Source organism: Phocoena phocoena, chromosome 9, assembly GCF_963924675.1.
Source record: "Phocoena phocoena chromosome 9, mPhoPho1.1, whole genome shotgun sequence".
Taxonomy (NCBI): Eukaryota; Metazoa; Chordata; class Mammalia; order Artiodactyla; family Phocoenidae; genus Phocoena; species Phocoena phocoena.
The window spans coordinates 92240634-92256466 of record NC_089227.1 but is presented as its reverse complement, the minus strand read 5'-3'; the positions used below and the strand labels follow the sequence as shown (position 1 = coordinate 92256466).

The following is a 15833-nucleotide window of genomic DNA, read 5'->3' as shown; positions in this document are numbered from 1 at the left end:
CCTCCTATCTGTAAGATGGAGAAATAGCCTCTCCCGCTCCTGGAGGTGGGGCACAGACCAGATGACCTCTTGCATTTGGTATCCTCCAGACTGAAGGACCGTAATTCTAAGAAGTTCTTTCAAACAAGCTGGTCTGCTGAGTGTTCCAGAGCAAGCACGCCGTGGGTCTCGCCGGGCAGGGCCTTTGTTTCTTGGCGCTCTGGATGGGCTGCATCTGAATGACAGAACAGTCACAGAAAACCCATTGCTTTCTGGTGACCCGATGAGTGAGTGACCTTCTAGAAAGCAAAAAGCAGCCGCAGTCATTATGCGGCGTATTTGTAAAATTAGTCTTGTCCTTAATAGCGCAAGCGGAGGTCGCTATTAAAGTGAAGCTTGCGTATATACCTCACGGGAGTGTGGCGATGGCTCTTCACTTGGCTGCGTCTGAGAATCACCTGGGGGCTTTTAAAGAAGGGATGCCTGGGACTCATGGCAGGCCAACTACGTCAGAACCTCTGGGGTGGATCCCAGCAAGTGGGATTTTTGGTGAGTTCTCAAGGACGCGGGGATCCCCCTGGCGGCTCTTGGGCCTTGATCTGCACGTGGGCCCTTGGTCTGAGCTGCCACGTGGATGAGAGAAGGAACTGTGAGCACGTCTCTCGTTGCCTGAAGTCAGATGCTGCACCGAGGCGGGCTGGGGTCTGCTCTATAACCCCAGGCCTCAGCCCACTTCAGTCAGAGACTCTGGGAACTTGGGGAGGTCCTGCTCTGTGTGGTGTCCGAGGGTAGCAGCGGCCTGCGGCAGTGATGTCAGGGAGGGGTCAGGTAGGAATAGCCTACTTCTGGGTGGAGGGCAGACGGCACCTCTGCAGTCTCAGGATACAGGGCTGTTCCCTGGCTCTTGACCATTTCCCAAGGACTTTCCTAAATCAAGATGCACATGGCTTCAGCAGTAGTTAACAGCTGGTTCCAGCCAGGAGAGCATCAAATCTGGCGTCCAGCAGAGACCCGGGCAGAGGGAGGACAGTGCTCTTCTCCACCGTGGCACAGGGATGGACAGATGGGGGCGGGGCGGGTGGGGAGCAGGCTGGCAATGAGGCTGCCAGACAAACGTCTCGGATGCACATTTCGTGCTCTTTACCGAAGAATACGGTGACAATGAACTACAAGGAAAAGCAGCTAGTGAGAAATTCCAGGGTCATGGGACCCAAAGAGAAAGTCTGGGATGGCAAGAGGAGAACTTTCTACAATGAAAGAGACAAGGTCAGCTTCATGGAAAAGTGAGAAAAGCACTGAGAAGGGTGTCTGCAGAGGTAGAAAGCAGCCTGGGGGTGCGATGTTCCTGCTTCAGGAATGTTCCTGCCTCGTAGGGTAAGTGTCCAGGGATGTATGAGCATCAGGGAAGAAGCTGTCCCCGTGCTCTTCATCTCGACTCTGTGGGCCATGAAGAAAGAATTCATAAACTCAGAGAACGGACCCTGAAAAAGCCCCAACAAACCCAGGATCTTCCAGGGAAACGTATTATCCTCAAGGCTGAGAGCCAGGATGACAGGGCAAAGATGGCGCTGGCAAAGTTGGGCAGTGACGCTGTGTGCCCTGGGCAGTTGGCATGTTCTCAGTGCCATGAATGTGTGGTGCAGACACAACTGCAAGCCACTCATCTCCGAAGGCAGCCTGGTAGCCCCTCTTTAGCGAAATGCTGGCGCCGTCACTGACCCTCCCCCCGAGGCGGGGCACAAGCCATTGAGGAATAACTGCAGACTTGTGAATGCTAGAGACAGTGCTGAGAAGAACAGAGATTAACTGGCCGGAGATGTGAGCTCCAGTCCAGACTAGGGCCTTCCTAGTGTCTGACCTTTGACAAGTTGCTTATTTTCTGAATGCTTCTGTGGTGGTTAGTCTTTTGTGCCTATTTGGTTAGGCCATAGTGCCCTGTTATTTAACCTAACACTAATCTCGGTGTTGCTGTGAAGGTATTCTGTGGATGTGGCTGACACCTACAATCCGTTGACTTTAAGTAGATTACCTTTGATAAAGGAAATGAGCCTCATCCAATCAGCTGAAGGCAAAAACTGAGGTTTCCTGGAGAAGAAATTCTGCCTCAAGGTTGCATGATCGAATTTTGCCCGAGTTTGCAGCCTGCTGGCCGGCCCTGCAGATGTAGGGCATGTTAACCCTCACAATGGAAGGAGTCAACTCCTTAAAATCTCTCTGTCTTACCCCCTTTCTCTCTCCTGTTGGTCCTGGTCCTCTGGAGAGCCCTGACTTATACAGCCTGTCTTTCCCCATCATTTAAATGGGGATGGTGATAGTTGCTACTTGGTAAAGTTATCGTGAGAATCAAGTTAACTTTTGTACGTAAAATATTCAGCTTAGGGCCTGGCATGTAAACAGTCAATCATCATCGACATCACTGCCAGCAGAGAAGAGGTCTAGTCCTTTCACAGATAAGGAAACTGAGGCACAGAGAGGAGATGAGAGTAGAGGGGGATATACATATACATAAACACCGGGCACTGTACCCAGAATCGTACATGGATTCACTCACTTAGGCCTCACGACAGACTTATGAGCTACACACTGTTGCTATTCCCATTTTACAGATAGGAAAACTGAGGAACAGAGAGATTATGCCAGTCACCCACGTCACACTGCCAGTGAGTAGCAGCTCTATGCCCCCGTGTGGGCCCTCGGCAGGGCTGGGCCTGGCGCTTTTGGGGGCAGTGCTCCTCGGTCAGAGAGAAGTCGAGGTTTGTCCAAGTGTGATTGAGAGCCCCTCCCTAAGTGAGCGCTTCTTGGCTCGCCACGTGCCAGGTATCTCAGCAAGAGGCGATGCCTGTCCTCGGTAAGGGCTGAGAACCACCTTCAACGAGTGGGAGCCCAAACACAGTGAATGACGGGGCAGGATACCTAGCTGTGCCACTTCCATGAAAAAGTTTGTCGAGAACCACCCTCCCGCCGGGCCTCCCTCCTTCTCAGCACTTGAACCAGTTTCTCGTGGAGCTGAAGTCCTTGCCTATCACTGAGGAGGTGAGGAGTTGATCCTCTTCCTTCCAGTCTTAAATTACTAATTAAAATGTCTTGGAGACTAAGCCCATTGCAAAAACAGCCTGGGTGGCTTTCTAAAGCTTCTTGCTCATAACCAGAGGAAGGTTGATTCTCTTCTCATCTTTATAATAAGGATTCTTTGCGCAGGGTATCTGTCTTATGTTTCCTACAGCTCTGGCCCCAGCTTGGTCCCAGCAGGGGGAGGCCAGTGGAGTTTAATTACATTCCTCCTATAGGGAACATTCAAGGAATGAGTCTTTGAAACTCAACTTGTGCTACCAAAAAGAAGAAAAAAAAAAATCAAATGAAGCGAGTGAGAAACAGGTGTTGCCTTTTGTGTCCTAGAGACCCAATCTAAATATTTGAATTTTAAGGACAGAATTCTAAGTGCTTAACTTTATACACCTTACACATTGCAATTCATAGGGGAGTCAGACATCCTCTCTGATCTCGAATATTCCTATACCTGGAGTAGGAGGCTCACGTGGTTGATATTGTCGCATGTACCATATTCAGCTATAAGCCACAATGCTGGGGGGGGAAAGGAAAACACGACACGCAACAGAACAAAACGTAATGCTGTCCACAGTCCTGGGGCAAAACAGGCTTACCAGAAAACTGAAAGTAAAGGGACTGTCTGGACCACAAGCAAACATTTTAGAAAGGCCTCTTTATCCTCTACTGATTTCCCAATTTTCCTTCCTCTCTCTGTCTCTGAGATGCCTGATGACAGACTATTAGTGAGTGTGGAAGTGGCCCCCTAGACAGAAACTATTAATTTGCTGATTGCTAGTGGACAAATACCATGAACTGAGAGAGAAGTAGGACAAAGGCAAGTGGGTGGGCAATCAGCAGAGGCAGATTTCAGCCCTCAGTAAGGAAGAGAGAGCTTCATCAAGGATAATGGGAGGATGATAGGTAGTGAGTTCTTTGCTCCTGGGAGCATTCAAGCAGAGTGGCATGCCCTTCTCTCAGGTATTGGTCTTGGGTGGGAGGCTGCCCTACATGGCCTCTAAAGTCTCCTTGGACCCTGAGGGCCCAGGTTCCCTCCTTTCCTTGGCATGACATATTCTGAGCCCCACGGGAGCCCTGTGGGAGCACGACTAGGTCTGTAGGGGCCTCGAGTGCCCTCTCACCTGCCCGCATCTCCCTCGGCAGTGCCTTCTGTCGCTGACTCTGGTCTGCTTCCTTCCTTCTAGCTTGCAGTAACCTCCCTATGACTCCCTCCCTCAAATTTGCTTTGAGTTAGTCTCCAGTTAGAAAAGGAATGAACATTCATTCATTCGTCACCTATTTGTCGCAAGTCTCCTGTGTGCCAGGCGCTGTTGGAGGCCCTGGGATATACCAGTGTGACAAGCAGAATCTCTGCTCTCACGGGGCTGACGTCCTAGTGGGGACTTGAGTGCATCACCCCTCCCAAGAGCAGTGGCATTTAATAATGGATGTGTGTTGAAACAAAGGAAGCACCTCCTAATGGCGAAATTTGATGCCTAGTGATGGGTAGATCTAAAAAGTTTTATCTAAAAAGTCTTTACGTTTGCCCGGGATGTCACCATTCTGAGGCTCCTACTCCACCACTGGTCAACAGAGTCCAGTGAAGTTTTTTTTAAAAAGTATGTGTTCATTTGTTTATTCCAAAAGCCAATTGTTGGGAATAAAATGCATACTTTTGATGTCTTAAGAGCCCATAATGTAAGCAGTAGTTAAATAAATGAGCCATTCAGTTGAGAATCTAGCTCAATGCCAAGTGGACCCACAGAACACCAAGCTTCACCTGTGGAGTTCACTTTCCCAAGTTTGTTTTCAATTCTCGCTTTTCTGGATTGATGTGAACCAACGCCACCAGCTTATTTGCTTTGCAAAGCCTGGCCCCTCTAGAGGCCCAGATATTGAATATAAAATACTCTGAGTCGCCACATGAAAGATGCCAAATATATGCTGGTTGTGTGCCCCATTCCCAGGGGGAACATCTCTTCGCGGGTCACCTCTCCTCTACGGAGACGGAGACGGAACTGCTCTGCAGGGACTCAAGGGAGGGCGGGAGTTGAGCATTCATTGCTAAAAATTCACAGCACTTCACAGTGCTGAAGTGCCATACTTGGTTAAGCCGGGTGGCCCAAAAGGCACACTTGCAAGTCCCTCCTACTTCCAAGCAGCCTCCCACTTGACCACCCACAGTGCACCCACAGTGGGACATCACCGTACAGTTACAGGCTTCTGGGATGGCCAGGGGCTCCCAAGTTGGCAGTGGGTCACGGGGCGGAGTGGGGAAGCTTCTGTGTCTCTCTGGATCCTAGAGCCAGAATAAGAATCCGGGAAAGAGAGAGAGCAAGAAGCCTAAATGGTGCTGCGAACATCGAAGAAAAGAGAGAAAACAGAGAAATGGGGTGGACGAGGAGGGAGAGGAAAGACAGCAAGAGGCCAGGGAGCCTCCCGGATCTCTTGAGTTCTGGACGGCACAAGCCCCGGGGAAGTGGCTGCCATCGCTGAAGCCCCCTGGGGGCAGTTCAAAGTCAAGGCCGGTCAGTTTCCCCGGGGGTCACTGTGGCCATGGGCTTTGAATGTCTCCAGCCGATGTGGAAGAGTTTGAGCCCTGGGTGGTGTGTGTATCTGAGAACTTTAAAACCGGGGCCTCTGTCCCCGGTCCAGGTTAGCTGTTCACCTTGTTTTGGAGACTCTTGCGTTGTCTAATGATGGGGCACAGAGATGCCTCCCATCCTGTCTTCCTTCTTCCTTCCCAGAATTGGTGCTTTGGAAGCAGTAGCCACAAATCTTAACTTCCAAGATGGAGGTCCAGGTACACACCAGAGAGGCCCCTCTTGTAGGCTGTCAAGACTTCTCTGCTCTGGTACTAGTTGTTGGGATGCCAGGGAAGGGTAAGAGAGTCTGCTTCTCTGGGTCAGACACTTCCAGAAAGAAGGACAGGAAGTGAGCAAGTTGGACACATTCCAGGGTTCCCCCACTGCAGCCCCTGCTTCTGCAGTACAGGTTTTGCTCTGGGCCCCGGGGAGAGAGCATCAAGGAAGTTCTCTTTGACCATGGTGCTTTGACATGGCCTCTCAATTGACACCCAAAGCTGTTGTATACACCAAGGGCTTGTTAGGGGTGCATATGGTCTAGGTGGAGCTCCCTTTCTGAAAGGTCCAGCCAGGTGGGTGCCTGTTGAGTGTGACAGATCCCCAGTCTACATGTGAATCTGGAGAGAAGGCTTTGGTTGCCCCTTTCATCTGCCTTGAAAACAACTTTAAATCAACTCAAAAGCTCCCGCCCAGATCCCCAGCCCCGACTCCAGAGGACATTACAGTTGTCCCTTGAACAACACGGGTTTGAACTACACGGGTCCACTTATAAGCAGTTTTTTTCCAGTAAATATTTTGGAAAAATTGTTGGCGATTTGCGACGATTTGAAAAACTTACAAACCACGTAGCCTAGAAATAACAAAAAAATTAAGAAAAAGGTATGTCACGCACGCATGAAATATATGTAGATACCAGTCTATCCTTACATAGGTATAAAGGTGATATTTAATATAAAATTTTATAATGTGTTAGTTTTCTTACTGTTCTATAACTTTGCTTTCAAATAATTATATTACATACTGTGTGCTTCTCTCATAATTGGAGAAACTGTATCAGCCTGTCATCATGGGTCAGTGGTTTTTTTAAAAATGTAGCTATGTTTCCAATACTGTATTATGGATGTGACTATAATACTGTGTACCATACGAGCTTTTATAATGATTAGTATATAGGCTAGGCTACCAATATTGCTGCTTCTTCATTACCAATGCATGAATCATTATACCTGTAAATAAATACGAATTTCTTTTTAACATTACCTTTTCCTTTTTGATGTCTAGTGTTAGTAGCGCCTATAACATCTACAGTGTTTTGTATCATATAAGACAGTACTGATGCAGGTACTGACAGACGATTCGTCTTGTAAACAGACGAAGTAAGCTTATGGTATTAATAAATACAGGACAGTATTGTAAACGTATTTTCTCTTTCTTATGATTTTCTTAACATTTTCTTTTCTCTAGCTTACTTTATTGTAAGAATACAGTGTATAACATAACACACAAAATATATGTTAATTGACTTCCAGTCAATAGTAGGCTGAGTTTTACTTAGGCTACTATTACTATATTAGTTAGGCTAAGTTACTATTACTACTATTACTTAGGCTACGTAGTTAAGTTTTCAGGGAGTGAAAAGTTACACGCAGATTTTTGACTGTGCAGCAGGTTGGCACCCCAACCCCCGTGTTGTTCAAGGGACAACTGTATTTAAGGAAGCAAGGTGATTTTAGGGTTATAGGCAGTACGCTTCTGAAGACACGTCCAGAATTAATTCCCGCATCACTTTCTCTCTCTCTCAGGCAAGTGAGAGTGAAACCACTATTGTTGGAATAATTTTGAAACTGTTTTACTTTATTAACAAAAGGTAAATCATTGGCAGAACGTCAGTACTTTAGCTATCATTAGAAATAAATACTTGGGCTTCCCTGGTGGAGCAGTGGTTGAGAGTCCGCCTGCCGATGCAGGGAACGCGGGTTCGTGCCCCGGTCCAGGAAGATCCCACGTGCCGCGGCGCGGCTGGGCCCGTGAGCCATGGCCGCTGAGCCTGCGCATCCGGAGCCTGTGCTCCGCAGCGAGAGAGGCCGCAAGTGAGAGGCCCGCGTACCGCAAAAAGAAAAAAAGAAATACTTGTTACGTACTTCACAACGGACGGAGGTGCAGTCTTTAGGGTTTGGAACCTGGCTGCTCAGAGGGTGGGCCATGGACTGGCAGCATCAGCGTCACCTGGGAACTCGTTGGGAATGCAGAGTCTCAGGCCCCACCCCAGACCTACTGCGTCGGAACCTGCAGTTTAGCAAGATCCCCAGGGGATTCATGTGTGCATTACATTTTGAGGCGTTCCACTCTGAGGCTGGTACTGCCGTCTGTTGACACTAACCTCACCGTGCCGGCGTCCCGGTTCTCGTCTTTGTTTCACAGTTTGACTTTAGAGCTCTAAGTTGTTCTTTGTTCCTATCTCTTGCTTTGTACCTCGTTGCTTTGTGTTCTGTTGTACTATTATGGGATCTGTAGGAAAGGGAAGCTTCCAGAAGAACCACTAAGCCCCGTGTGGCTGGGAGATTGAATCAGGGGAGCAGCTGAGTGGACCCCTCCTAAACTGTCAGACAGCAGGGCCCCAGCAGGCCTGGGCATAAGGCAGGAAACCTCAATGGGGAAAAACCCATTTCTAGTTTTTCACTTGAATCTTAAAATTATATTTAAGATTGGCTTACTCCCTGTGAAAATGACCCTGAAGATTGACCCTGGGTGGAATCCAAACTGGGAGACTTTTTTTTTCCATAGTGAGGATGAATTTGTGTTAAGATATTCACAGTTTTTCCACCCAACCCTACCCCTGTGAAAAAGGATGTGTATTTATGAAACAGCTGGATGGGGCAAAATGACTCTGTGTGTGCGTGTGTGTGTGTGTGTGTGAGTGTGCGTGCGCGCGTGCGTGTGTGGTGTGTGTGCGTGTGTGTGTGTAGCCACAGAATATGCTTTTTTCCTTTGAGATCCTCTGGCTACTTCAAGGAACAAATCCTCACCCTTGCTCACATTAGCAGCATGAGCTAATCAGCTGAAATACCCAGCATAGAATGTGCTTTTATCCTTAAGAGAAAAAGTTGTATTTTAATTAGGTATTTATAGTGGTTACAAAGCAGCTCTTCAAGAGAAGTTTTAAGAATCTGGCCTTCCTTCTAAGGCATAACTGTGTTCAAATTATCCTGAAGAGAGTCTGTATATCAATCTAGTCCAATCTGTGATAAATTTACAACTGGGTTCTGCACAGCAGATTTATAACAACAAATTAAGCAGAAGGAAGATGGGTCATAAATTTTGGCTGCCACAGTCCGGCACCAAAGAGAAGGAAAGAGAATGGTTTAGCCAGATCAAAAGTCAATAATTTCAACATAAAGTGCTAAAGCTACAGCAAAAACAATTTATATGGAAAGAAGTTTTTTTTTTTTTTCCTTCTCATCCTTTTCAAAATTAGATATTGGAGAACACAATGAAGCATCCATACTACAGAGGTCTTATTAAATAATTTGTGTGTTTTCTCAATTTTACAAGTGGTCCAAATTGTACAGATCTTTCCCCACTCCTCCACTATTGAAGGTACCTCCCCTTTAAGATGACTAAGGAAACACGTGGGGAAAAAAGAGAGTTCCCCATGAGACTGGTGACTTGAGAAAGAAAGTTTTGTGAAAGGAGGGGAGGCCAGACACAATTCCAAAACCAGATGATTTGGGAGAAAACATACATGTTCTAGAAAGAAGCAGCCCTGAGGCATGCATTATAGGCTGTATTATAGCTGTATTTTATACTGGAACAGAGATCTCTGCCCTGAAAGGAGAAAAGCAGTCAAGGCCACTTGAATCAAGAAGGGTGGTGAGAGATGGGGTATTACCACACTGAATGCGTGGGTTGTAAAGCATGTATCAAGATAATCTCCAATAGTGAAGGATGGCCTTGGAGTGTCCCTATATGTGCCAGAAGTTTACTTCTGTTCAAGGAGAGCCCCTGAATTAGTGGCCTCACCACCGACAGCTTCCCGTCTTCACTGGTAAAGGATGCTATAAGGCCAACTGCCAACCCGGGCATCACTCTAACCAATAAAAAAGCATTGGCTGGCTCTGTGGAGCATTGGCTGGACAGTGGTGTGAAGTGGCCACATGATTTACAAGAAGTACACATCATTTAGAAGTGCAAAAGAGCAGGCAGTACTAGTCACTGTTGGATTTATACCTTCAACTTTGGAAAGCTTGTTTTTACAAGTTCAGGGGAAGGATGAGTGTGATTGCACAGCACAGAATTTGAAAGTGGAGCTTCTAATCTGGAGACCATGGATTCCAGGTACATGGGTGGACACCCTGTTTTCTGCCCACCCAGAAGCCACTCACCCCACTTCTAGTAACAGGGGTTTAGGGCCCCACTCCTCCTCCATTTGAGTTCTGGGTGGCTCCGGCGAGGCCCCTTCTGGGCACCAACTCCAGGGATGGGGAGTGACCCAGGTCTAAGCCAGTCAGCATCATATTCCCCTCAGCCCCGGTGACGGGCTGAGAGGCAGGCGCATGACCCAGTGTCTATCAGTGAGATGCTGCGAGGCTTTCACTGAGAACCCCCAGGACAGAGACTCTTCCTTCATGCTGGACCTGAACCAGCTCTCCGCTGCCCCTATCCTCAGCCCATGAAAAGATGAGAGGGACTTAAGGAAAATGTATCAGAGCAAGGGGTCTTCAGCCTAGAGAAGAGTTCTCCTGTCCTGTGGCAAGGAGGTCGGGGGGCGCTCCAAAAGAAGCACAATTGTTCATTTGCCCTCTCTACCTATTTGAGCAAAGGAAAAGTAACTGGAGAGAGATGTCAGGGCACAGAGAGGGGACAGCAGAGGGCGTAGCCCCTGTGGGTGTGGCCAAGATGTGCGACTCCTGTGTGCCACTCAGATACTGCAAGGCATCATTGGTCAGCTCCAGCCACCTTGCCAGTACCCTGCTTAAGAGGGTTGGCTGCCACCAGGAGACCCCAGCACCCAGAAGCTGTGAGGCAGGAGCCCCTCCCCCATCAGGGAACTGTGGGGATATGGGGTGGTCGCAGGAGTCAGCCCTCTGAATAACGCCTGCATCCGTCCGCTTCATACCAGAGGCCACATACCTTCATACCACAGGGGAGGGGCTGAGAGAAGCCCCCTTCAGGCAGGATTTAGGGATCTGTTAGAAGCCCCACCCCTGGGAGGAGATGGGGGTACAGGAGACACCGGGGAAGGAGGGGAAGGTGGGTGAAGAACAAACCACACCCCCTCCCCCAGACAGCTTCCTCAGGCCATAGGTCAGCCTGAGTTAAGGGGATGGACGGGCAATGAACTGGATCTGAGACTGAAGTTTTAACCTGGACCAGACTGCTGAGCTATTTAAGGCCAAAGGGAACAGAAACCTCTGCGATCTGTCCGAAGTATCATCAAGGAAAGGGGATGAGATTTGTCAGAGCATATTTAAAAGAAATAATTGGAAAAAACACAAAAGGATTCCATGTTCACTTAGTTCAGGCTGTTCAACATACTGGTTACACAGCTGTCTCGAGACCACTAGGGGAGATCCTGTCTAAGAACGGAGTGTGCCCAGCATGACTGGAGCTGAGAGAGGGGGAGAGACAGCAACCTGGGTCTCAGTGACGGAGTTTGAGCCCCTGCGTCAAGCCATACCTGAAGGCAGCCTTACTCTGGAGTTTTCAGTTACGTGGGTCAATAAACTCTCTGAGCCAGCCTCGGTTGAGTTTTCTATTACTGTCAGCAGAAAGAATCCTGATACAGTACACATATACATCACTTTTTCTTGGGGAGAAAGCATAGCTTTTGTTGGATTCTCTTAGGGCATTGCTAAAAAAAGGGTATGGCTCAGGGAAGAGAAACTCTAGAGCTCAAATCCAGTGACCTCATTGACAAATACAAGACCATCTAATGAGATGTGCGGGGCTCTACAGGGATATCATGGAAGAACTAGGTCAGAACGTCCTTGGATGTAGGGTCTGGAGCCTGACTCTGGTATTAACTGGCACTCAGAAAATATTTGTTGAATGGAAACCAGCAGGAAAATTATCACAAGTCATACTTTACATGCAAATTTTCAGGAATATTTTCAGGAAAATATCTAATGTGTGAACATCTAAACTGCATTTCCATGTTCTGACAGATGGCCCATATTAACAGAACTCTGATTACAGAAAAAAAAAAGAAAAGAAAAAAGAGAACCTGAAATTATTTATTGCGTGTATACCATGTGCAAGGCTGTACAACTTTTAACACTATCGTGACTACCAAATTTATTTTTTAAAAAGACCAGCTCTATATATTCCCATTTCTCAGACAGTTCCACCTGTTACCTAGAGAGAGAAAATGACCCAGGGGCTTTCACGGCTGGGGCAGGGCTTTGGACCCTGAGAGTCCAAGGCTGTATTCTCAAGGTGGAACCAGGGACCGCCTGCGTCAGAATCACCTGGGATGTGTATTTAAAATACAGGTTCCTGGGCCCTGGCCCAGACTTATGGAAAGAGAATCTCTGCAGGAAGGGCCCTGGACTCTGCATCTTAGCAATCTTCCCAGATGATTTTATGTACACTAAAGTTTGAAAAGCTTTACCTCCTGAAATCTGTTTATTTGCCCATGTGCATTCTGCACAGTCCCACGGGAGGTCGTTCTCTGGGGAAAGAAGCCCCCATCCTACACTGGGGGGATTTGAAGGAGGCCAGGGTTTAGTGAGATCGTATCACCCTCCTTGAGGTCAAGGTCAGTCTAGGCCATGTCAGAGGTAAGGGGTTGTGTGCGTGAGGGCCTCTGAATGAAGGCCTATGGAAACACTCCCTGTGCCGGTGAACATAACCAGTGTAGCTGGGGGGACAGACTCCCGGAGCCCCGAGCTCTGTGAATGACACCACACATTCTAGACCTGATTAAGTGCTACCTTCTGTTGCCCTGGAGAATTTCATTTGGAAGGAGGGATTGTTGAAATCGACATAACTTATTGTTTTATTTGGCAATTAAAGTCCCTGAAGGTGAGAATCATGGCTTCTACCTCTCAGAGCTGTTGTCCCCTCTCCAGGCCACCGCCGTGTCCACTACATGGCTGACCACTCTCTAGATGCTTTCTCTTGCAGTAATGTACCCCAGCCATCTTTGATCCTTCCTCCTTGACCTCCTCAACTGAAAAAATCCCACAACTACCTATGAAATGAGGTGAGATGGGTGGTGGAAGTAGGTAGTAGGGTTAATGGATTCATGGCTTGTTGAGACTCCATGCCCAAAGAATATTGATTAATAGATCAGTGTCAACCTGCAGGGAAGACCTGTCCTGCTCAACATTTTAATCAATGACTTGGATGAAATAGGAGACATGCTTAGCAAGTCTCAGATGACACAGAGCTGGAGGAATTGCTAATATGACAGATGGTAGAATCAAGATTCGAAATTAGTTTGGCTGACTTGAGCAATAATAAGAATAAATCTAAACCCTTGCACCTATGCTCAGAAAATCAATGGTCCAAGCAGTGGACCGGGGACACCGGGCTTGGCGGATGTCATAACGTCACAGAACTTTACGTGGACCATAAGCTCGTGGTGAGCCAGAAGTTGAGGCAATTAGTAACACAGGTAGTGCAGTTTTCAAAAGAAAGCCTCACCTTGCATCTACTTTCCCCAGTGGGATAAAGAAGTGGAATTTCCTGGGAAGCAGTTTTCAGCTCAATACATGAAAAAAAAATTCTGACGGTTCCAATAACGGAACAGGCCTCCTCCCAACATTGTGAATGTAATAGTCATTACATCAGAATGTACTAGAAAGATTTCTATTATGGTGGTCTTCCTTTGAAAGCGCAGAGTTTTTAAATGACTTTCTTTAACAACTCATAAGTCAAAGCAGTACACACATAAGCACCCAGAAAAAACAGTAGCCGAGCTCAGCACCTTCGGAAGTTTGCTTCCAGTCCAGCAAAGAGCAGCCCCATCTAGAAGGAATATCTAGAATCTGGACTTGGCCCCATTTCACATCACTCCATTCACAGACCTATTCCTCAGCACTCCCCCCATCTCCATTCCGGCTTTGACTTGGCCCATCCTTAGGCCTGCTTCTGCCTTCCACTTGGCTCCATTTCCTGGCTCACATCCACCTCCCTGAGCATGAAGACCCCACAGACAGAGCATTGGGAAACCAGGCCTCCTTCCCCATCCCTGATCGTTGACCCTGACTGCCCGGGACTCTGCAGCTTCTCTGAGCCGGGCTTGGTTTCGTGGACCACCCCAGACCATGAAGGCATGGGACAATTTTTCTTTTCTTTTTTTTTCTTTTTCCCTGTTGTTCTGAGCACTCCATTTTACTTGTTAACCCAGAGAGATGGAGAAGATGGGCCATGGCACCCTTATAAACTTAGAATGTGATTTTAGCAAGATGGTTATCAAAAATAAGTTTCACTTCTATGAACATACAATCGCATGGACAACTGTACTCACGTGTTTCTCGCTGAAATGGTCCACCTCTCTCAGAAGCTGCTTTTGGCAGTCAGGGTTGGTGGCCAGGAGGTAGGTGGCGAAAGAGAGAGTGTTGGTGATGATCTCGTAGCCGGCGATGAGGAAGATGAAGGCCTGGCCCACCACCTCATCCACAGTCAAAGGCTTGGACAGGAGTCTGGGCTGCTGTTGCTGGGAAGGGTTCACTGTGCATTCAGTGGCAGAGAAGACTTGCCTGACCATGTCAAAGTTCTCCACGCCCACGGAGGTGGTGGAGTGTCGGGCATCCAGGACCATTTGGAGGAAATCTCTCCGCCTCTAAGGAACAAAAGAAGAAAGAGCATATTTTGGCCTTAGAGTCACATAAGAGAGGCTTCTTGGAGCACAAAAGAAGATGTGCACACGCAGCTTTTAGTTATTTATTTATTAAAAATGTCTTTAAAATTTATTATTTTTATTGAGGTAACATTGGTTTATAACATTATATAGGTTTCATGTGTAGGACACTCTATTTCCACTTTTTTTTTTTGGCTGCTCAGCATGTGGGATCTTAGTTCCCCAACCAGGGATCGAACCCACACCCCCTGCAGTGGAAGCACGGAATCTTAACCACTGGACTGCCAGGGAAGTCCACATGCAGCTTTTAAAGAGCTCGAGAGGAGCGAGGATTTTCATTGCAGGGTGGTCTGAGATGGAGAGAACCTGGAACCCCCCTGCCCATCCCTCACTGCGGCACTGGTTCAGAGACTAGCGCAGCCAGCAGCGGACTGTGACGCTGCCATTACAGAGGCTGAGGCTGCTCTATCTGGGCTGAGTCAAGAAGACGTTAAGCCACTTCGGTAAGTAAGAAGAGCAAGTTGCAGAACGGTATGCATAGGAGAATCGCATTGCTGTAAGAACAGAACATGGACAATATCTTTAATTATGTTTGTCCATGCATAGAAAATGTTTAGCAGCATCCATACCCCACAGTTCACAGCGAGCTGAGGAGCTGGGAAAACCAGGGGGGCTTTTATTGTTTTTACTTTATCCGTGTTTGTATTGTTGGCTGGTTGGTCTTTCCAGCAAGAAAGCAACTGAAGCATCATATGGATTTAAATCAAAGCATGTGCTCCACTGTTCACTTCCCCACCGTCCAGGGCTTACTTCTGCGCCATGTGTTTCTCACAGCAGGGAGTTAACAGGACCTGGGGGTGGGGGAGGGAACTAGCTTTGGTAAAGCCTGTCTTCAAAGTCTCCAGTCTGTATTTTGCATCCCTTAGTCTAGCCTCCTCATGTGGGTCCTTTTTATCCTCAGTAATCTCCTACCCCATTTAAGTGGTTAGAGGTTTCTTACCATTTCCCCCTACCTTCCTTATCAGCAATCTGCGTATTCTTTATATTTTTACTACCCCTCATGGTAGCAATGGAAGTGTTTATGTATGGCTCTAGGGTTGACAGTCTGTACCTGGCACATCCCATCTTCGAAGTGACGAGTGACAACCAGTATGTCACTCTTTTCTGAAGTTTATGGGACTCAACAGCGTAAGGGAGAACATTAGAGCCACCAACAGAAGGAATGATAATTCCAGAGAACTTTACTTGTATCATTGTCTCAACCGGTTGGCTTCTGAATTCCTATTGCATTAATCATCTGTGTCCCACACGTTAGCGTCTGTTAAGGTGGTTGTTATGTCACGTGGGGTCTCTTGCGTCTCCACTCGCACACCATGCCTGTACTGTGCCGAGCACGTTAGCTATGCAATAAACAGCCC

General features: G+C 47.6%; 1 protein-coding gene across 2 annotated transcripts in view; it reads right to left on the bottom strand.

Moving 5' to 3' along the window:
• The window catches only part of TBXAS1 (thromboxane A synthase 1), a 149934-nt gene that overhangs the window by 36326 nt on the left and 97775 nt on the right, over positions 1-15833 (bottom strand). For both annotated transcript variants that reach the window (XM_065884398.1, XM_065884397.1), the window contains one exon: positions 14083-14397. In XM_065884398.1, coding sequence (XP_065740470.1) covers positions 14083-14397 — 315 coding nt within the window. The remainder of the gene's footprint in view (positions 1-14082; positions 14398-15833) is intronic.